The 22,572-nt window shown below is 46.9% G+C and overlaps 1 protein-coding gene across 1 annotated transcript in view; it reads left to right on the top strand.

Annotated features, from left to right (window-relative positions):
• Positions 1 to 22,572, top strand: part of LOC143983796 (sterol O-acyltransferase 2-like) — a 433,796-nt gene that overhangs the window by 320,807 nt on the left and 90,417 nt on the right. Inside the window, exons 5-6 of the mRNA XM_077483886.1 lie at positions 1,706 to 1,813; positions 18,777 to 19,056. Coding sequence (XP_077340012.1) covers positions 1,706 to 1,813; positions 18,777 to 19,056 — 388 coding nt within the window. The remainder of the gene's footprint in view (positions 1 to 1,705; positions 1,814 to 18,776; positions 19,057 to 22,572) is intronic.

Below are 22,572 nucleotides of genomic sequence, written 5' to 3'. Positions count from 1 at the left end.
GCCTCTGTGTGGTGATGCGAGGAGGGCAGTGAGATATGTCATCTCTCTGCTCCCTGCCGCACCTCCAACACTGAGCCTGACAGGACTCCAGCTGTGGGGGAGGAAGAGTGGTGATGCAGGGGGCGGAGAGAGATGCTGTCATCTCGATTCTTCTATCCACCGCTCTCATATGCTGGCCACTCGGCTCTCTCATGCCACCTGCTTGGCTCTTTTATTCCCGCCCCCATCCAGTTGCAGAAAGACCACAGCCTGGGGGTTGACGACCCCCTGCTGTATATGATCTCACAAGGTATAGTAAAATGCTCTTTGCAATGACTGTTTTTTGGTATACATCTCTCATTTAAAGTCCAAAACCTAACCCTCTTTTTTTGTCAGATATTATATAATAAACTCATACAAACAATACTGCTTTATATCCTATGTGCTTACTCTATATAGTGATTGGCCTCATTCAAAGCATCCCTGATCAAAATTCTTTTTCTTTCTGTCCAAATTTGGGATGGAGACCAATTACTGATGGACCACATCATTTTTTTCTTTCTTATTTAATAAAGTACTTGTCAAAAACCGGCTCTTGTAGTTGGTTAACATTTCACAGGTTTTTTTGTGAATGGGTAGGGGTACGATGTACCCAATACCCATTCACATGGGGGGGGGGGCAGAATCTGTTAATGGGGGCTTCCAGATTCTGATAAGCCCCCCAGCCCACAGACGCAGACAACCATCGGCCAGGGTTGTTGGAAAGATGCCCTTGTCCTCATCATTTTTTTTTTACAATTCTGGCGTGGGGGTCCCCTCCGAATTCATACTAGACCCGAAGGGCCTATTATAGACCTGTGGTCTTTTGCGTTTTGTTTTTTTTGCCACCAAATTTTTTTTATACATTCAGCTTTCAGCGGGGAAGCTTACTGACAGCTGATGACTCATCAGTTGTTAAGGACACAACGGCTGGCTTACCGGCCCCCTGCTTAGCAACCAGCTATATACAGTGTGTTTACAGTGCGTTTTAAGAGAAAAAAAAGTAAAACGCAAAATGCATGAAAACTGCATGCAAAATGGCATAAAAAATGCGGGTTCAAAAATGCACTGCAAAACGTGCCTTAAAAACGCATCAACGCAGCTGCATATAGATGTGAGCCCAGACTTAGAGAAACCTTGAATATATGAATTCTTGGTAAAGATGTAGAAATTGCATTGCTTTGTATTGTAGATTTGTGAATAATAATTGCAGATCAGTACACATTTATATGTAGTAGATGGTTTAAATCATATACTAGTTAATCCATGGTTGGTCCCATAGGTACGTGCAGCCTATTGCATTAGCGTGTGCAAAACACAAACACACGTGTGTGTCTACATATATATGACGGCACATTTATCTCCCTACTAGCACAGTGAAAGAGAAGTGTGTAAACACTACTTCTCTTATGACAGAGCCGGTAAGAGGGATCTTTATCATTTTCCGGTCACCACACAGAGCGATAATGCATGGGGTGATTAGGGTGTGCTCAGGCACAACTGGCACACCCTGTGTGCACACCTATGGTTGGTCCCCTTTGAAACTTAATTCTCTTATTTTTCGGTTATTCCTATGTGCTCCAATCACCTGTTTATTTAGTCCAGAGAATGTGAAATTAGTACAGTCCGCTACAGTATGTCTAGTAAACCCATTAACTGTGTTGCATCTTCTTTCCTTTTTCTCTAGTGACTTAAAGGATACGGGACATTTCCAGATCATTTACAACATATTTGTGGCTGCCTTCTGTGTTTTTATAATTAGTAAAGCAGCTGTGGATATTATTGACCAAGGGAGGTTAGTGAAATCCTCAAATGTCTAATAATGCCATAATTTTTACTTTTCCTGTGATTTTTCAGAAGAGGAGATTATTGCATGTGAAAATGGCCCTGTACTTCTGAAGGTTCTTCAGATTCTTCTGTTCTCTGACACTGGATTGTGATTGCCCTAAAGCAGGGGTAGGCAACCTTAAAGTAGAACTAGTGATGGACGAACTTCCGACGGGACGTTTCGCGAACGCGGCCGATAGTTCGCGAACCGGAATGTTCGCGGCGGGCCCCATTGACTTCAATGGGAGGCAAACTTCGCAAACCTACAGGTCAAATTTGCAGCCACAAAATAATTAATAGCTGTGCAAACATAGTCCCACCACATGGCCAATGACATAACACATGTATGGGGTGAATCTGGGATTGACAACTACAAGCATTCTTTTTTTTTTTTTTTTCCATAATATTTTATTGAGAAATCAAAAAAAAAAAAAAAACATGGAACAAGGTTTACAACATCTTAGTTATATAGACAAAAGCAATACAAAGATATCACAGAAGCGATGAGTGGAAATGATCAGCAATATCAGATGTAGGATATTATCTAGTTCATGTTATTGTTAGTCGAACACGTCAAAGGCCTGAGGTGTAATTGTCGATGGTCTAGTAAACTTTTAGGTCCATCTGTTGCTTAGAACTGCTTGTGGATAGTCAGCGTGTTCGTAACGAGGATCTGATTGGGCAATTGCTGGATCTGAGAATATTAGCCAACTTTGACTAGGTAGTTGTATCTAGGGGCTAAGCCATCAAAGTTGGTTACATGACATTGCTTGGGAGCAGGGAGTTTTGTCAGATGGGGGAGATAGATGGTGGTGTAAACCCAGAGGGGGAAGAAGTACAGAGGGGGGAAGAGAAGGAGAGAGGGGGAAGAGTAAAGATAGAGAGAGAAAAGAAAAAAAGAAAAAAGAAAAAAAAAGGGGGGGGGGGGAATGATCAGGGGGGGTTGATTGAGGTTGGGGGTACCTCACAGTCTCCGCCACCAGTCCCGGGGGATTGAAATAACGTATGCAGAGGAATCTAGTCTGAAGATACTTGGATGTTCTTGAGGATAATTCGACAAGGGTCCTCCCTCTGTCTCCCCTTGTTTAGGTGAGGGAGGTCACTTGTCTCGTGTTTTTCTGCGAATACTTTCTAGATAAGGTGAGGGAATCATTGGGGGTCGTCGTCATTTTGGAATGTGCTGTTGGAAGTGGTTTGGCTTGTCAGTAGTTTGTATTGGTCAGTAGTACAGAAATGGGTCCAACAGGCACATGTGCGGGAGAATTTAGTTGGACAGTCCTTGGCTATGGAGATTAATTCCTCCATTTCCACAATTTTCCCCACACGTTTGAGCCATTCATGGATGGTTGGGGTATGCGTTGTCCCCCAATGCAGCGGGATACATAGTTTGGCTGCGTTTAATAGTGGAGGAATCAGTGTTTTACGATAGTGGTGTGTCGGTATATCTGAATGGTGCAAAAGAAGTTGTGCTGGGGTGTGTTCTAGAGTGTATGAGGAAATTGTGGACGTCAGTTCCCTTACTTGAGTCCAGAATGGTTGGATAAGAGTACAGGACCACCAGATGCGTTCTAAAGTACCTGTAGTTCTGGCACATCTCCAGCATTTCTCTGAGACGGCAGGGTTATATTTGTTGAGAATTGCTGGGGTTCTATACCAGCGCATTAATAGTTTATAGTTGTTTTCTTGAATTGAGACATTTAGGGATCCTTTATGTGTTATCTGAGAAATACGTTCCCATTGCGCTTCTGTCATGTCTATGTGCAGGTCCCTTTCCCAGCTTAGACAGGCTTTGTTCGATTTCATGAGACTATCAGAGGAGAGTATGTGATATATATTGGAAATCATATGTTGCTGGGGTGAAGATTGGGAACATAGCTGTTTGAATGGTGTTAGCACTCGAGAGACAGAGGCTACGCGATTAGTACTCTTAAGAAAATGTCTAATCTGGAAATATGTCCAAAGTGGAAGGGCATTAATGTCTGCGATGATTGTCAGGGAAGAACGTTCTAAGAATGAACCTGCAGAATGAACCTGCACGGAAAAACTGGTGGGCTAGCACCTCTGTGTGTTGCCAGGTTTCTGTAAGGAAGTTGGCAGTCATGCCGGATTAAATTTTACAGGTGTAAGGGGCCCGGGGTTGGAAGAAATATGTAGCTTTCGGCACGTTTCCCTGAAACAGCGAAGCGTCGGGGCAATTAGGGGGTGTTCCATTAGGTGCTTTGGAATGTGTTCAAGTTCGATCCAAGGAAGGGATCGCAGGGGTAGGGGGGAGAATGTATGCTCCAGAGTCACCCAATCTTTGTAGGGGCCATGTACTGACCAGTCAATAATTCTGGAAAGGTGGCATGCCCAGTAATATTTCTTTAAGTCTGGCAGACCGATGCCTCCCTTTTGTTTTAGGTTTTGTCAGTTGCTCGTACGCTATCCTAGGTCTCTTCTGTCTCCACAGGAACCTAGTTGTCATTCTTTGGTAGAGTTGAAAGAAGGTTGGGGGAAGTTTGACGGTTATGGTTTGTAGGATATATAAAATACGGGGGAGGATATTCATCTTTAGGATTGCTGCCCTTCCAAACCAGGAAAAATGGGGATTGTTCCATTTAGTAAGATCGTCAGTAATGGTTTTGAGGATGGGTTGAACATTTTTTGAGAAGATATCTGAGAGGCTTGCCGTTAGATATATTCCAAGATATTTAATGTGGTCATGTTTCCATTGAAAGGGGAAGTTGTTTTTGCATTGAGTCACCATTTGTTGTGGGAGAGAGATATTCAGGGCCTGGGATTTTGCATAATTAATCTTGAAATTGGAAATAGTAAGGAAGTGATTCAAATCTTTTAGTAGATTTGGGATTGAGATGTGTGGTTCCTTCAGGAATAGCAATATGTCATCGGCGAACGCAGCCATCTTATAGCTACGGTCGCCGATGAGAAAGCCTTTTATACTGTTGTTATCTCTGAGACATTGAAGGAAGGGTTCGAGGGTAAGGATAAAGAGAATTGGGGATAGCGGGTATCCTTGTCTTGTCCCATTAGTGATGGAGAAGGCGTTCGACAGGTGGCCGTTCACACGTACTCTAGCGGTCGGGGTTGTATAAAGGGACATAATGGCGTTAAACATACGATCTTGTAGCCCGATATGCCTAAGGACCACGCTCAGGTAGTCCCACGCCAGCCTGTCGAACGCCTTCTCTGCATCCAGCGACAGAAAGAACCCCTCTTGTTTGTGAGTTGTAATCCAATGATGAATATTCAGGGCTTTTATAGTGTTATCCCTGGCCTCTCTTCCAGGTATAAAGCCTACTTGGTCCGTTCCTATCAGGGACGGCAGAAAGATTAACAGACGGGAAGCTAAAATTTTGGCGTATATCCTTATGTCGACATTTAATAGGGATATTGGCCTATAATTAGTCACTACTGTAGGGTCTTTTTCTTCTTTTGGGATCACTGTAATGTGGGCTTCTAGCAGCCTGTGAAAGGGGAGAGTGGATGATGTTAAGGAGTTAAAGGTCTTAATCATATGGGGGGGCTAGTATGTCTGTAAAGGTTTTGAAATATGCAGCTGTAAGCCCGTCGGGGCCTGGACTTTTACCATTTTTAAGCTGTTTAATTGCCACTTTAAGTTCTTCTTCCGAAATAGGGTTTTCTAACTGGGTGGCATCCTCTATATCTATTCGTTTGGTGCAAAATTTGTTGAGGAAAGACTGGATTGAAGAGGTCCGACTCCCAGGTACATCATGGGTTGTGTTGTGTTTAGGGAGATTATATAAGTTGGTGTAGTAGGTTTCAAATTGTGCCGCTATATTGACCGGGGAGACATGCGCTTTCCCTTGGGAATCTTTGATGGTGTGGATATGTGTGTGCGCTTTCCTGGTTTGGAGGGCTTTGGCCAGGTATTTACTACACTTATTGCCAAATTCATAGTAGAGCTTCTGGTGTAGGGTAAATTTACGTTGCGTTTTACGGTTTAGTTCTTCCCGCAGCAATTTCCTGTGGGTGGTAAGTTCTTGATAAGTTTGTTGCGCTCGTGAGAGTTTATGCGCAAGTTTGAGTTGTTTGATTTTGTCAAGGATGTGCGTAATTGTCTGTTGGTGAGCTTTCTGACGGGCTGCTTTAAGGGCAATGAGTTTCCCAAGGATAGTGCATTTATGGGCTTCCCATTGAGTGATTGGGGCTGTGTCAGGTGTGTCATTTTCACGAAAAAATGCCTGTATGCAGCTACGGACGTCGTTAGCAACCTCTTCTGAGGTGAGCAGTGAAGAGTCTAGTCGCCAGATGTTTTTGGGAATGTGTTTGTCAGGAAATGTCAAGGTCATTGTGATTGGGTGGTGATCCGAGAGTAACATTGGTTCAATGGTGGCAGAGGATAGGAAGGGAATGTCTTTCTGGGATAGGAACAAGTAGTCTATTCTAGAATATTTATTATGAGGGGCAGAAAAGAAGGTAAAATCTCTGTCGTCAGGGTGAAGGGTACGCCATGTATCATGTAGGAGAAGATCTTGTATTTGTATCCTAATTTGCCGAATGGCTTTATACGGCAGTGAGGCTGAACCTGAGGATGTATCTAGAATGGGGAAGAGGGCTACATTGAAGTCCCCTCCCAGGATGGTTAAACCAGAATTGAATTCTGCGAGTAGTTTTGAGATTGATCTGAAAAAGGAAACCTGTGCTGTATTGGGGCTGTTTATGTTAGCCAAAGTTACGGGTCGTCCTTGGAGTCAGCCCTTTAGAAATACGTATCTGCCTTCTGGGTCCAGGAGGGAATCTACGAGTTGCCAATCAAGGTTTTTCGAGAGTAAAATTGAGACCCCTTTGGTTTTTGCAAGTGGGTTGGTCGCATGATACACAGTTGGAAACATATGATTTGTAAGTCTGGGGATTTTGTTTGTGCGAAAATGCGTTTCTTGTAGAAATACTACATTTGCCTTTAGTTTATACATCATGTCAAGCACTTGACTACGTTTTTCGGGTATGTTGAGGCCCTTTGCATTCAGTGAAATTATCTTAAGTGTGGAGAGTTTTTGGGTTGTGCGTATGCGTGTCATACTGCGTTGTTGTGTAACTTGAGAATGCACAGGGAGTTGTGGGATGTCGGGTAGATACCTCTTCACGAATAAACTGAAGGGATCCGGGAAGAGGCAAGGTCTTAAGTAGTTTTTTGTCCTGAAAGGGGTGTGGTGGTGGCGGAGGCTGTGAGTCTGGGAGGGAGAGGAGAGGGAGGGGAAGAAGAGAAGGGAGCGGGGAAAAGAAGAAAAAAAAAACGAGAGGGGGAGGAGGGGGAAAAAGAAGGGGGGAGAAGAGAGAGTCTGTGAGGGAGGGGAATAAGCCTAGGTCTTAGACGACCACAAGGTAATCAGTAGTCCGGATTCAGGGAGGTTGTACTTAACCTACCCTGAGGGTAAAATAGTATCTGGTAAAGTGTGACAGGAACACCAAAGTTCCCGTCTTGTGAGGAGGTGGAGGATGTCGGAGCGGAACGGTCACGATTCAATGTCTTCCGTCCGCCGAGGTTCATTCTGTTGATTGTAAAAGGGGAGCCCTAGTTACAGGTGTCTGAAGTAGTAGCTATAGGGCCAAACTCAGGGAGGCCAAACAAACGGTATGTGCTTAGGGTCATTGAGCAAATGTATTTTGAATGTACATAAACAGTTCCAGAATGCAAGACATCATATACTATTAGAATAACCATCACAAGAATACAAATTTCTCTTTACCCAAAAATAACTTTTCTTACATCTCCAATAAGGGGGAGATGTAAGGAGTCTCTAATAACAGAACAGATCAACATTATATAGAACATGTTATGTCAACGTATAAAAAGATAACTTTGGTCAAGGCGGTATCAGAGGGCCCACTTCCCCATACTTGAGTTTAGCTGGGCAACCATTAAGTTGCAGTCAGCTTTGGCCAGGGTCTAGTCTGAGTATGAGTGGGTTGGAATGTGGATGACAGGAACCCCAAAGGTGTGTTTATCGTTCCAGAAGGCGCAAGGCGAAATAGACTAGAGACTTCTGGAGGCGGGGGTGATTAGGCCCAGACGGTGTGTGTGCGTGAATTGGGAATTTTTAAGGTCAGTCGAGCGACTGAGTGTTTGAGGTAAAAACTGATATGTGAGACGGAACCCTCTGGTACAGACCAATCTTGAAAGATTCGTGTATCCCCCTTCTCTCACGGGACCTCCAGAGGAGGTATGTAAAGCAGTGTCATGGTTCTATGCGATGATGGAGTAGGTCTCCATGCAACCTCATCCCCCACCCCCCCCCCCCCAAAAAAAAAAAAAAAAAAAAAACCCCGTCCATGAGAAAGAGTTACAGTTATTGAACCGTAGTTAAGGGTAGTTCCTGGAGTGGAGAGGCTACAAAGGTCCATATATGGAAGCACTTGATGAGGATGGGTATGGGTGGGAAGGGGGCCCAGGGAAGGAAAGGGGCGAGTAGAGGAAGCGCGGGGAAGGGTGAGGAACGGTGGAGGGGGCGGCCCTGGGGAGGGCAAGGGGAGGTATTTGGTGCTATAGTTTCGTTCCTGAGATCAGATATACATCGTTCAGAACTATCCAGTCTCACAGCACAGACTGAGGCATTTTGCTGGGGGGTCTATGGCTATTCTTAGGGGGACATCTTTCTCCTTGGAGACCGTTGGTTGGTCTCGAAAGGATTTACCAAGCAAGAGGGTTCTCTAACGTGGGCATCAAACGTACATTGTAGCCATTTGTTAAAAGTAAAGTAACCTAGGGGTATAGTAGATGTCAATCAGGAGTCTGATGTAGGCAGTCACTGGGGAGGAAATGAAAAGAAGTACTTAGCTGTATCCGTATGTGGCAAGGTCCCATCTTCTTGGGTGTCATCGACGGGAGTCGCAGAAAGGCTCTTATCATGATGAGGAGCATTCGGTTCGCAAGTGCATAGAAGAGTAGATGAGAGGCCTCTCAATCAGATCTGTCATGACGGGCTCTTCTATGAGCTGGGGAGGCCGTTCTGTGCGCCGATTCCTCTCGGCGAGCGGGACCTAGTGGGGGAGGGATCCCTCGAGTTTTTCCCCATGTTCGGCTGCAGATGGCTCGGCTGGGCTTATTAACAAAACCTCCGCGGACGGGAGCTCAGGCACTAAGCGGCCATTCAGGTTCGGCACCAAGCCACGCCCCCTTTTTTTTTAATATGGGAAATTGTTGTGACAATTCAGGACTGTGGAGCGCATGACGGCAATGGAGGAGAGGGAAGGTCAGGAACCAGGGTAAGCAAAGAAGAGGGTGCAGGAGATGATCACCAGCAGCGTGACATACAGCAATGACACCTGCACCATGATAGAGTCATCTGACAACAGCACCGTGATAGAGAGCACTGACATCAGCAGCGTGACATACAGCAATGACACCTGCACCATGATAGAGTGATCTGACAACAGCACAGTGATAGAGAGCACTGACATCAGCAGCGTGACATAAAGCACTCACACCAGCACCGTGATATACAGCACTGACAGCAGCACCGTGATAGAGAGCACTGACATCAGCAGCGTGACATAAAGCACTCACACCAGCACCGTGATATACAGCACTGACAGCAGCACCGTGATAGAGAGCACTGACATCAGCAGCGTGACATAAAGCACTCACACCAGCACCGTGATATGCAGCACTGACAGCAGCACCGTGACAGAGAGCACTGACATCAGCAGCGTGACATACAGCAAAGACAACTGCACTGTGATAGAGTCATCTGACAACTGCACCGTGATAGAGAGCACTGACATCAGCAGCGTGACATAAAGCACTAACACCAGCACCGTGATATACAGCACTGACAGCAGCACCGTGATAGAGAGTACTGACATCAGCACCATGAAATACAGCACTGACACCTGCACCGTAAGCAGCCCCAGGAGGAAGTCAGCATAGCACAGGCATGGTGGGAGCCGCTCATAATGAGCATAGCACAGGGATGGTGGGAGCCCCTCATAATGAGCATAGCACAGGGATAGTGGGAGCCCCTCATAATAAGCAGCCCCAGGAGGATGTCAGCATAGCACAGGGATGGTGGGAGCCCCTCATAATAAGCAGCCCCAGGAGGATGTCAGCATAGCACAGGGATGGTGGGAGCCCCTCATAATAAGCAGCCCCAGGAGGATGTCAGCATAGCACAGGGATGGTGGGAGCCCCTCATAATAAGCAGCCCCAGTAGAAATATGACACCGCTCAACCTCTTCAAAGAGGAGGGTACGGGCATATAGTACGGTGTGCTTTTTTTGGACAAGGAAGTGAGCCAAATGAAGAAAGAAGGTCTCTGTGCTCGATTAAAAAAATTGTTTATAGACATATATATGGTCTAATGGTCACATGTGTTGAATTCCTCCGAGATCCATGCCTCATTCATTTTAAGAAATGTGAGGTAGTTAACACTGTCGTGAGCTAGGCGAGTACGCTTATTGGTCACGATCCCCCCTGCTGCGCTGAACGTCCTTTCGGACAGGACACTAGATGAGGGGCAAGCCAACAGTTCGATAGCAAATTGGGCAAGCTCTGGCCAGAGGTCAAGCCTGCCCACCCAGTAGTCCAGGGGTTCATCACTCCTCAGAGCATCCACATCAGCCGTTAACCCGATGTAGTCGGACACCTGACGGTCTAGGCATTCCCTGATGCTGGATCTGGATGACACCTGTCGATGGGTTGTCTGAAAGAATGACCTCATATCCGAAGTCACCAACACATCTTCAAACCGGCCTCTTCTTGCAGGCGCTGTTGGATTGGTACCCGCAACTCCTTCTCTGGGAGTGGGAATTGCTCCTCTGCCAGCGCACGCAAAGGCAGAATGCAGCATTTCTCGAAGCAAGGCCTGGAAGTGCTCCATTCTGCCAGCCCTCTGTGACGGCGGTAACATTTCCGCCATTTTGTGTTTGTACCGGGGGTCTAAGTACGTTGCCACCCAGTACTGGTCCTTGACCCTTATGCTTTTTATACGGGGGTCCCTATTGAAACACTGGAGCATGAAGGCCCCCATTTGCACTAAAGTGGAAGCTGTGTGGTGGCCTGGCTCCTGCTCATCATCCAGGATAACGTCATCCTCTTCATTCTCCTCTCCCCATCCACGCACAACTGGGATCCCAGAAAGGTTTAAAGCATGCTCTTCTTGCTCCTCCTCATCCGCCCCGGCACCATCCTCCTCTGACTCCTCTTCAGACTCCGATTGTTCACTTGTCTCACATAGAGTAGCCCCCCCTGGGAATTCATCCAGCATTGCGACTTCCTCATCTTCCCGCTCCTGCTCCTCCACAGCTTGATCAATAACACGACGCAATGCACGCTCCATAAAGAAGGCATAAGGTACCATGTCACTGATGGCGCCATGGCTGCGACTGACCAGTTTGGTGATCTCCTCAAATGGGCGCAGAAGTTTGCATGCGTCACGCATGAGCAGACACTGGCGCGGTGAAAAAAAAAACAGCTCCCCAGAACCGGTTCTGCCACAGAGTTCATACAGGTAGAGGTTAACTGCACGTTTCTGCTGGAGCAGCCTATCAAGCATTTAAAAGGTTGAGTTCCATTGTGTCGGGCAATCGCAAATAAGACGTCTGACCGGCAGATTGTGTCGCCGCTGAATGTCAGCAAGGCGAGCCATGCCCATGTAAGATCTTCTGAAATGGGCCGAGATTTTTCTTGCCTGCCGCAAGATGTCCTGGACCCCAGGATATTTGACAAGGAATCACTGCACGACCAAGTTTAAGACATGTGCTATGCATGGCACGTGCGTGATTTTGCCCTGTTTCAATGCGCTAAGCAGATTGGCACCGTTGTCACACTCCACTTTACCAACTGTCAAATTGAGCGGTGTTAGCCACTGATCTGCCTGTGAACGCAAAGCTGAAAGGAGTGCCGGGCCAGTGTGGCTCTTGGCTTCCAGGCACAACAGACGCAGCACGGCATGGCAACGTCTCACCTGGCATGTCGAATAGGTTCTGGGGAGCTTGGGCGGCGCAGCAGAAGAGACGCTAGCAGCGGAAAAGGTGGAGTCAGCTCAGGAGGAGAGGGAGGAGGATGGAGTAGGAGGAGGAGGAGAAGAAGAGTCAGGCCTGCATGCAATCCGTGGCGGTAAAACCAAATCTACACGGGTGCCACGGGTTACATGCTTGACGGCCGTCAGAAGGTTCACCCAGTGGGCAGTAAAAGTGATATACCTTCCCTGCCCGTGTTTGCTAGACCATGTGTCTGTGGTCAGATGTATCTTGGCACCGACACTGTGTGCCAGAGATACATTCACTTGCCGCTGAACATGGCCATATAGCTCTGGGATGCCCTTCTCTGAGAAATACTTCCTTCCTGGGACCTTCCATTGTGGTGTTCCAATGGCCACAAATTTGCGAAAGGCCTCTGAATCCACCAGTTTATATGGCAGTAGTTGGCGGGCTATGAGTTCTGACAAGCCAGCTGTCAACCGTTGGGCAAGAGGGTTATCCGGCGTCATAATTTTGTTACACTCGAACATTAGGCCCACGGAAGCCTGCCTTTTTGCAGAAAAACGTGAGCTTGGCGTGATGGAAGGTGGAGTGGAGGACAATTGTGAGGAGAGAGGAGAAGGAGAAGTAGAAGACGAGGCCGGACGGTGAGAGCATGGAGTGTGGCTTTGTGTGTTCCCACTGGGCTCGGTGATGGCTGCTCATGTGCCTTTTTAAAGCGGTCGTCCCTAGGTGAGTGTTGGGCTTACCGCGACTAATGCATTGACTGCAAAGATTGCAGATGGCAACGCTATTGTCAGCAGCGGACACATTAAAAAAAGTCCACACTGTGGAGCCATGTGCCGGTGTCCTGGGAGCGCCAGATGTGACCGTACATGGTCGATGACTCGCTCCTGATACATTTGCAGTCTGCTTTGTCCCTCCTGTGCAATGTAAGTTATTCCTGCTTCTCCTCCCTATCTGCTGGTCCATATCTCCCTCTGAACTCCCCTCCTCTTCCTCTCTTGTGGGCACCCACGTGACATCACTAGACACGTCATCATCAACGTCACCTTCCCCACTGCTATAATTAGAGATCTCGGAGTAGGCAGCAACACCGGGGACCAACCTCCTCCTTGGGCTGATCTGGGTACTGTCGTCAGACTGCTGAGTAGCGGTTGTTGCTGCCTCCTCTTCCTGATCCAATACCAGGAGTGGCTGCGCATCAGAAATGTCTTGATATGGATCGGAAAATAATTCCTGTGACTCAAGCGGAAGGTATGTGGTGGTGGTGTTGTTGTTGGTGGTAGTGTCTTTGGGGGTGCACATAGCAGAGAGTGAAGAAAAGGGTGCAGATCGAGAGGATGAGGAGGGTGCAGAAGAGTAAGGCTGAGCGAGCCACTCAACCAAGTCTGGTGCGTCCTTTAAAGTAATTGAACGCACCTTCTGCAACTTCCCACTTTGGCTCAAGCCTGTTGCTCCTGCCCTACCCCCACCACCCCTGTGGAAGGGCCTGCCTCTTCCTCTGCCTGTCATTTTTTAAATGACCCTGTGACAAAACTCTCAGTCCCTATACCGATGAAGGACTGCTGCAGTATAGGGCAGCGGTCAGCAGTAGTGCACCTCAACCCTATGTATTGTGGACCTATACCAGTCCTTATAGAATGGCAGACTCTACCTCACTCAATCCTATGTACTGTAGCACCCTAGACAGACGAAGGTACCAGTCCTTAAAAGGACCTTTGTGGACCAAGTAGGTTGTGTGTGAGTGATTAGCAGACTGTACGTCAGTCCCTATACCGATGAAGGACTGCTGCAGTATAGGGCAGCGGTCAGCAGTAGTGCACCTCAACCCTATGTATTGTGGACCTATACCAGTCCTTATAGAATGGCAGACTGTACCTCACTCAACCCTATGTACTGTAGCACCCTAGACAGACCAAGTTACCAGTCCTTATAAGGACCTTTGTGGACCAAGTAGGTTGTGTGTGAGTGATTAGCAGACTGTACGTCAGTCCCTATACCGATGAAGGACTGCTGCTGTATAGGGCAGCAGTCAGCAGTAGTGCACCTTAACCCTATGTATTGTGGACCTATACCAGTCCTTATAGAATGGCAGACTGTACCTCACTCAACCCTATGTACTGTAGCACCCTAGACAGACTAAGTTACCAATCCTTATAAGGATCTTTGTGGACCAAGTAGGTTGTGTGTGAGTGATTAGCAGACTGTACGTCAGTCCCCATACCGATGAAGGACTGCTGCAGTATAGGGCAGCGGTCAGCAGTAGTGCACCTCAACCCTATGTACTGTGGACCTATACCAGTCCTTATAGAATGGCAGACTGCACCTCACTCAACCCTATGTACTATAGCACCATACACCAGGTTATTACCACTCCTTATAAGGAGCTTTGTGGAACAAGTAGGTTGTGAATGATTAGCAGACTGCAGCAGAAGGGCAGCAGTCAAGTATAATATTCTTTCTATATTTGGAAGAAAGAATATTATACGTGTACAAGCCTATTACCATACCACTGATACCAGTCCTGAAAAGAACCTTTGTGGACCTAATATAGTAACAGCTACTGATTAAACTGACCCTCACTGCCTCACACACTGCTTCCTGCCTTTCCCTATATAAACTGCCAAAACAGAGGCTACTGGAACAATAACTAGAATAGCACTTTTGTGGACCTGATAGTAACAGCTAATGATGACTAAACTGACTGTCCCTACAGCAGAGACACCGTCCTGTCCCTTTCTCTAAACTGACAAAAGACACTCAGGCTGCTGCAACAATCAGTAGCACAGCAAACCAATATACACCTAACGCCTATACCAGTCCTGAAAATAACTTTTGTGTACCAAATAGCTAGCAATTTGGATCACTGCAATCTCTCCCTGCGCCACACAGCAACCTCTCCCTATAGTGACAGAAGAAAGAATGTAAAATGGCCGCCGGATCGGGTCTATTTTTAAGTTAGGGGGAATGTCCAAGTGTCCGTGTGCTGTAATGTCTCAATTGGCTGTCCTTTACCCCATGATGAATGTGTCATCATAGGTCAAAATTCTTTTACACAGTAAACACGGAAGTCCACCGGGCGAACGGCGCCAATAGTCCGCCGAACGAACAGACCGCGAACAGCCGAAATTCGCAGTGAAACGACCGCCGGGCGAACCGTTCGGCCATCACTAATTAGAACTATAGGCAAAACTTTTTTTCATTTTATATAGAGCAAGGAGGGTTATAACTCCTGTTAGATGTTTTTCACCATCTGTGTCCCATTGTAGAGATTTCCCAGGAAGGAAGTGAGAGGAAACCCCTGCAAATGAAGGGAATACCTTGGGGACCACTATGTCACCAGAACTAGCGTCCCCATTGAAATATTTCCTCTCTGTATATTTTCTGGGGACAACCCAAAATTTGAGATTTTCTTTTACTTTCACTTCCAATGTTAATGGTAAACAAGACAAATAGAGAGGATGAATCTCCTTAACGGGGGGCACAAACAGTAATAAAAACTGACAAGCATTCTAATCCCTCTCCACTCTATCATAAACTAAAAAAGAAAAAGGTTTGCCTTTAGTCATACTTCAAAAGGATGGAGATCTACCTGAACAACATGGAAGATGCCAAAGATCACCAGGCACAGTGTTGTCCCGTGTCACCCTTTCACACCTGTTTTAATCTCCCTGGCGGTATGATTATTTCAGATTTTAGGTGCTGAAAGCGCTACCATTATTTTCCATGGAAATTTGGCGTTTTATATTGTAGGCCTGTAATTCTTAAAAAGAATTCACTTAAATCCATCCAAACAAGAGTCTAATAAACATCCCAAGTATAATAAAATTTGAAATACGAAATCATAAATTATGATATATATATAAATAACTATAAATAATTATAACAAATAATAATAATCTAATAGTAATAAAAATTATTCAATAATGTAATCAAATCAAAAACACTGAAATGGGCTGAGTTGCAGAATTGTCGCTGTCATTACTTTTAGTGTTTGATGACGAATTTCCCCACAAATTACTATCGCTCAATTCTGCAAGTGATTCTAATTTATTTTCGCAGTTTTCTATGTAAACTGAAATTTTTTGGTTGCTATGTACAATCTCCAGTTTCTTGGCATAAAAAATAGTATTTATAACATAAAACTGCATGCAGGACACTGAACAAACCACTAGGCAGAAAGGGGATGTGTAATTATGTGATACAGTACTGTAATCTGTAAGATTACAGTATACTATATCTACACTGTGTTTTTTACTTTTTGAATTTGGCGCCGAACTCTGTCCCCATGCGTCACAGCGCTCACAGGGAACGGAGCTCTGCGCTGTCACACATCGAGCAAGACACGATGGCTCGCAGATCACAGTGGGGAGGCATAGCTGGATCCAGGGGAAAAGGTAAGTAACCCCCTCCATAGATCCAGCGATGCAATTGCAGACTCGGGAATACCGCCAGGGAGGCTACACCTCTAATTGCCATACTTCCATGTCGCAATCATGTACATTTCACGGCAATCATAGGTTTAAATCAGGTTGTGAGGAGGCAACATATCGCCTCCTCACCACCTGTCAAACACACTCTGATTGCTTTTTAGAGGAGCTGCAGTGCCTGCTGCACTTGTGAATGAATCCTTGCATTTCGCAGCAGCACCTTTAGCCCCTGTACACATGGTCAGAGATTTCGACAACCAAATCCGTCGGATCTTGTCCGAAACTGTTGCATACACAAGGTCGGACTAAGTTGTCGAAAAATCTGATCATTCAGAACGTGATGATGTAATTTCGTTACGATGGGACTACATTCAGGCTAGTAGCCAATAGCTTTGATGTAGGAATTTGATCTGAGCATGCGTGGCACTAGGTCCGATCAAAATTCTCTACACATGATCGGAGTATGTCCGATCGAACCAGTTGGTCGGAAAATATTTCCAACATGTTGGAAAATTGGGTCCGATGGATATTCGGACGGAATCAGTCCGATGCATACCACACACAGTCGGATTATCCGACAACACGGTCCGATAGGACACATTCCGACGGATTCTCCGACCGTGTGTACAAGGGCTTAGGGCTCGTTCATGTGTAAATGTGGGGCTTTAGCTGCTGAGGCAGCAGTCAAAGGTGTGTACACGCTGCAGAAGGAATTACGCCCCCTGTTGCTTTTGGTGGGTACTACCGCCTGCCAATCACGATCCATTCAAGTAAATGGGGCCACTCTGCAAGCGACCCACAACTGCATGCTTCTGCAAGGTCAAAGGGGTTAAAGCAAGTGGTGAGAAAGCAACACAACGCTGCCTGCTTTAACCCCTTGTTTGCTGTACTGCACAAGGTTGCAGGGCACTTGGAGTGGCCTCATTTACTTGAATGATTCGTGCTTAGCAGATCCTACACCCACCAACCACAGCCCGGCTGGTCAGGAAAGGGGGTGGGGACTAGCGAGCACCCCCCCTCCTGAACCGTACCAGGCCACATGCCCTCAACATGGGGGGTGGGTGCTTTGGGGAAGGGGGCCCCCAGATCCCGCCCCCCCACCCCATGTGACTGAGTATGGGGTACATCATACCCCTACCCATTCACCTGGGGGAAAAAGTGTCAATAAAAAAACACACTACACAGGTTTTTAAAGCAGTTTATTAGGCAGCTTCAGGGGTCTTCTTCCGACTTCTCTGCGCTTTCCGACCTCTTCTCCCGCTCTCCGGTTCTTCTGCAAGGCTCTTCCACTATCTTCTTACAGCTCTTTTACTAGCATTGGCCCGGTTTTCTCGTTCATCATCGCTGTCGTCGTCGCTGTCTTCTTCTTCTTCTTCCTTCTTCTCTTCTCCCGATGTTGACACAACGCTCTCTCCCACTGTAATGCCGTGGACACGGTAAGCGGCGACTTATATAGGCATAAGGGGCGGTGTCACCGGGGGATGTCATGTGGTGACCCTGCCCCTTATGACTTCACAGTCCTGGGGGATGCTGGGACTATGATGTCATAAGAGGGGGGTCACCACGTGACATCACCCGGTGACCCCGCCCCTTATGCCTATATAAGTCGCCACGTAACTGTGTCCACGGCATTACAGCGGGAGAGAGCGCTGTGTTAACATCGGAAAAAGAGAAGAAGGGAAGAAGAAGAAGACGGCGATGATGAACGAGAAGACCGGGCCAACGCTAGTAAAAGAGCTGGAAGAAGATAGCGGAGGAGTCCGGCAGAAGAACCGGAGAGCAGGAGAAGAGGCCTGAACACGCAGAGAAGTCAGAAGAGGACCACTGAAGTCGGAAGAAGACCCCCGGACGGCGACGACAACAAAGGAGAAAGCCAGGCTCCTTTGCTAGCAAAAGAGCAGGCAAAAGAGGGTTTGGTATGGACTTTAGGGGGTCCCCCATGGCTTTTTTTCGGCATAGGGGTTACCCTTAAAACCCATACCGGGCGACGGGGCTCGTAAGGTGTCAATCTCACCGGTGGAAGCGGCAATTTAGACCACGTACCTCAAGTCACGTTCAAAATGAACAAACTTTAGTCCGTGTGTAGGTAAGTCCGTTCATGTGGAAAGTCTGGCGGATTGTCCGCTAGAAAGCAGAGTCCTGGAGCTGGAGCGCACACACAGTCGAATTCTCCAGCGGACTCTGGTCCGCCGGACTAAGTCCACCGGATAGTCCGATCGTGTGTACGGGGCATAAGTGTTTTTTAATGTGTCAGCCAAATAAACTGTTTAAATATTGCACTTAGAAGCTCCAGTGCCAGGTTTTAGTTTCCACATTTCCCTTGGATTCTATGGTCCTGCCTATACTGAGACATGATCCACTGGACAGAAGTGACCTATGTTCCATGAGGGGTCTATATTATCTTTTTTTATAAGGATTCAGTGTTTTTCTATTATAAATTTAGCACAAAAACTGTGAGAGTGCATCTACAGTATATGTATACAATATATAATCACAACTGAAATGTGACTGATTCCAGTAATTACAGCTTCTGCTCTCTCTCTCTCTCTCTCTCTCTAGGGTGGTTGACCCTAACCTTCTCATTTTTGCCCTTGGACAACCTGGCACAGTTGCTTGGTCCTGGATCTGTCTGTTTACATATACATTGCTAGTGCCTTATAAAGCACTAGTCTTTTGGGGGTCTTTGTATCCCAAATCTAATCACAAAATCATGTTGTCTGCCTTTGTAGGAATACTCCTACTTGTGGGTCACACATGTGTCCTTTGTATTTTCCCCGTCTATGTGGTAAAACATTATCAGCTGCCACCAGTTTCAGCCTTAATTGTCACCCTAGAACAGGTGAGTTCTGTAAATAGTAGTGATTGTCATATGGGTGCTAAAACTAAATGCCACCTGGAATAGTCTTTGACAAATGAGAGCTGTGGAAGGTCTCCTTTAGTGTTGTACTTACTTGAGTAACACTTTCCACAGAGGACATACAGTATTAAGGCCTTGACTGATGCTGCTGTTCATGGAGGTCTGAGAGGAATGTATTACAGTGCAATTCAAAAAGGATGGTGCAAAAGTAAATCTGACTTATTCATAATGGAATGAACCTAACACAACTCTATTAACATGAAAAGACACATTAAGGGCTTGTTTATACTCAAAATGTGGCACTGGACACACTTTTTTTAAGGTCTCTGAATGCTAATCAAAGCGCCTGTCAATAAATAAAATGGTACGCTTACAGTCCAGTTTACTCATTGTGTTTTGCTTTGCTTCGATTCAAAAATGATACCCCATGTCAGTTTCTTGGTGCTTCAAATCATCCTCAAAGCCTCCATAGAAATCTATGACAAAGCTTGCTTAAAGTGGTTGTAAACCCTTTGGGACCACTTTAACCTACAGGTAAACCTAGATTAAGGCTTACCTGTAGGTGCAAGAAATGTCTCCTTAACCTACTCGGTTAAGGAGATATTTTACAAAAACCGGGCACCGCTGTCTACAGAGCTTGCACACTGTAGACAACGGTGCAGGTGCACTGAGCGCACCGTAAGTGAAGGCGAACTGACGGGTCCTGTGCGCATGCGTCGGAGTCATGTCATCGCGGCTCCGGCCAGTCATAGCGCCGGAGCCACGATACCCGGAAGTCACTCCAGGTATCATGGCAGCGATGGAGGACATGGACGAGGGTCGCTTTGTGGGCTTCGTTCTAAGGTAAGTTATTCATAATGAGCTAGTATGCTATGCATACTAGCTCATTATGACTTTTTCCTTGCAGGGTGTATTTTTTTTCCCCAGGCTTTATTTCCTCTTTAAAGCAGGTGCAGCCTTTGAGAGGCTTTTATTCAGCTTTAGTTTCACTTTGTTTTGGAGGTATTGCAGGTATGAGATGTCCCAGGATGCACTAGTAAACCAACAAGCACACCAGAAAGACATCATCAGCAGTCACTTCAGGTTCATGTGTATATATTCTGGGAGTGTCTGGTGCAGATGTCACATCTGGTGTGCAATGTGGAGCAGATGGATAGTGAGCAGGGTCCGAATTGGAGCAGAGCAACTAGCATATGGCACATGTGGTGTGCAACATGGGATCGCTATAGTGAAAGGTGTGCATGAACCGAACAGAAAGGACTGATCGGCAGAGGATCAGCATAGCTGGGGGACTGGAGTAGGAGAAATTAGAAATGTCACACATGGTGGGCAGTGTGGGAGCATTCTAGCGGGAGGTGAGTTGAGACCAGAGAGGGAGGAGGATCAGCAAACCAGAGAATCAGCAGAGTGGGGGAGTTGGGGGTACTACTAAGCAGGGGATATGCTGAACAGGGGGTGCAAACCTACAGGTCAAATTTGCAGCCACAAAATAATTACTAGCTGTGCAAACATAGTCCCACCACATGGCCAATGACATAACACATGTATGAGGTGAATCTGGGATCGACAACTACAAGCATTTTTTTTTTTATATGTGAAATTGTTGTGACAATTCAGGACTATGGAGCGCAAGAAGGCAATGGAGGAGAGGGAAGGTCAGGGTAGGCAAAGAAGAGGGTGCATGAGATGATCACCAGCATCGTGACATACAGCAATGACACCTGCACCGTGATAGAGTGATCTGACACCAGCACCGTGATAGAGAGCACTGACATCAGCAGCCTGACATACAGCAATGACACCTGCACCGTGATATACAGCAATAACACCAGCACCGTGATAGAGAGCACTGACATCAGCAGCGTGACATACAGCAATGACACCAGCACCGTGATAGAGTGATCTGACACCAGCACTGTGATAGAGAGCACTGACATCAGCAGCCTGACATAAAGCACTGACACCAGCACCGTGATATACAGCACTGACACCAGCACCGTGATATACAGCACTGACATCAGCAGCGTGACATACAGCAATAACACCTGCACCGTGATAGAGTGATCTGACACCAGCACCGTGATAAAGAGCACTGACATCAGAAGCGGGACATAAAGCACTGACACCAGCACCGTGATATACAGCACTAACACCAGCACCGTGATAGAGAGCACTGACACCTGCACCGTAAGCAGCCCCAGGAGGAAATCAGCATAGCACAGGGATGGTGGGAGCCCCTCATAATGAGCATAGCACAGGGATGGTGGGAGCCCCTCATAATATGCACAGCAGAGGTACAGCCCCAGGAGGAAGTCAGCACAGCACAGGGATGGTGGGAGCCCCTCATAATAAGCAGCCCCAGGAGGATGTCAGAATAGCACAGGGATGGTGGGAGCCCCTCATAATAAGCAGCCTCAGGAGGAAGTCAGCACAGCACAGGGATGGTGGGAGCCCCTCATAATGAGCATAGCACAGGGATGGTGGGAGCTCCTCATAATGAGCATAGCACAGGGATGGTAGGAGCCCCTCATAATATGCACAGCAGAGGTACAGCCCCAGGAGGAAGTCAGCACAGGGATGGTGGGAGCCCCTCATAATAAGCAGCCCCAGGAGGAGGTCAGCACAGCACAGGGATGGTGGGAGCCCCTCATAATAAGCAGCCCCAATAGAAATATGACACCGCTCAACCTCTTCAAACAGGAGGGTACGGGCATATAGTACGGTGTGCTTTTTTGGACAAGGAAGTGAGCCAAATGAAGAAAGCAGGTCTGTGTGCTCGAATAGAAAAATTGTTTATAGACATATACATGGTCTACTGGTCACATGTGTTGAATTCCTCCGAGATCCATGCATCATTCATTTTTAGAAATGTGAGGTAGTTAACACTTTCGTGAGCTAGGCGAGTACGCTTATCGGTCACGATCCCCCCTGCTGCGCTGAACGTCCTTTCGGAAAGGACACTGGATGAGGGGCAAGCCAACAGTTCGATTGCAAATTGGGCAAGCTCTGGCCAGAGGTCCAGCCTGCCCACCCAGTAGTCCAGTGGTTCATCACTTCTCAGAGCGTCCACATCGGCCGTTAACCCGATGTAGTCGGACACCTGACGGTCTAGGCGTTCCCTGATGCTGGATCCGGATGACACCTGTCGATGGGTCGGCTGAAAGAATGACCTCATATCAGAAGTCACCAACACATCTTCAAACCGGCCTCTTCTTGCAGGCGCTGTTGGATTGGTACCCGCAACTCCTTCCCTGGGAGTGGGAATTGCTCCTCTGCCAGCGCACGCAAAAGCAGAATGCAGCATTTCTCGAAACAAGGCCTGGAAGTGCTCCATTCTGACAGCCCTCTGTGACGGCGATAACATTTCTGCCATTTTGTGTTTGTACCGGGGGTCTAAGTACGTTGCCACCCAGTACTGGTCCTTGACCCTTATGCTTTTTATACGGGGGTCCCTATTAAAACACTGGAGCATGGAGGCCCCTATTTGCACTAAACTGG

Source organism: Lithobates pipiens, unplaced genomic scaffold (assembly GCF_037356315.1).
Source record: "Lithobates pipiens isolate NorthernLeopardFrog02 unplaced genomic scaffold, aLitPip1_a1.2 Scaffold_16, whole genome shotgun sequence".
NCBI lineage: Eukaryota > Metazoa > Chordata > Amphibia > Anura > Ranidae > Lithobates > Lithobates pipiens.
Note: the sequence above shows the minus strand (reverse complement) of the source record. Positions and strands in the feature narration are given on the sequence as shown.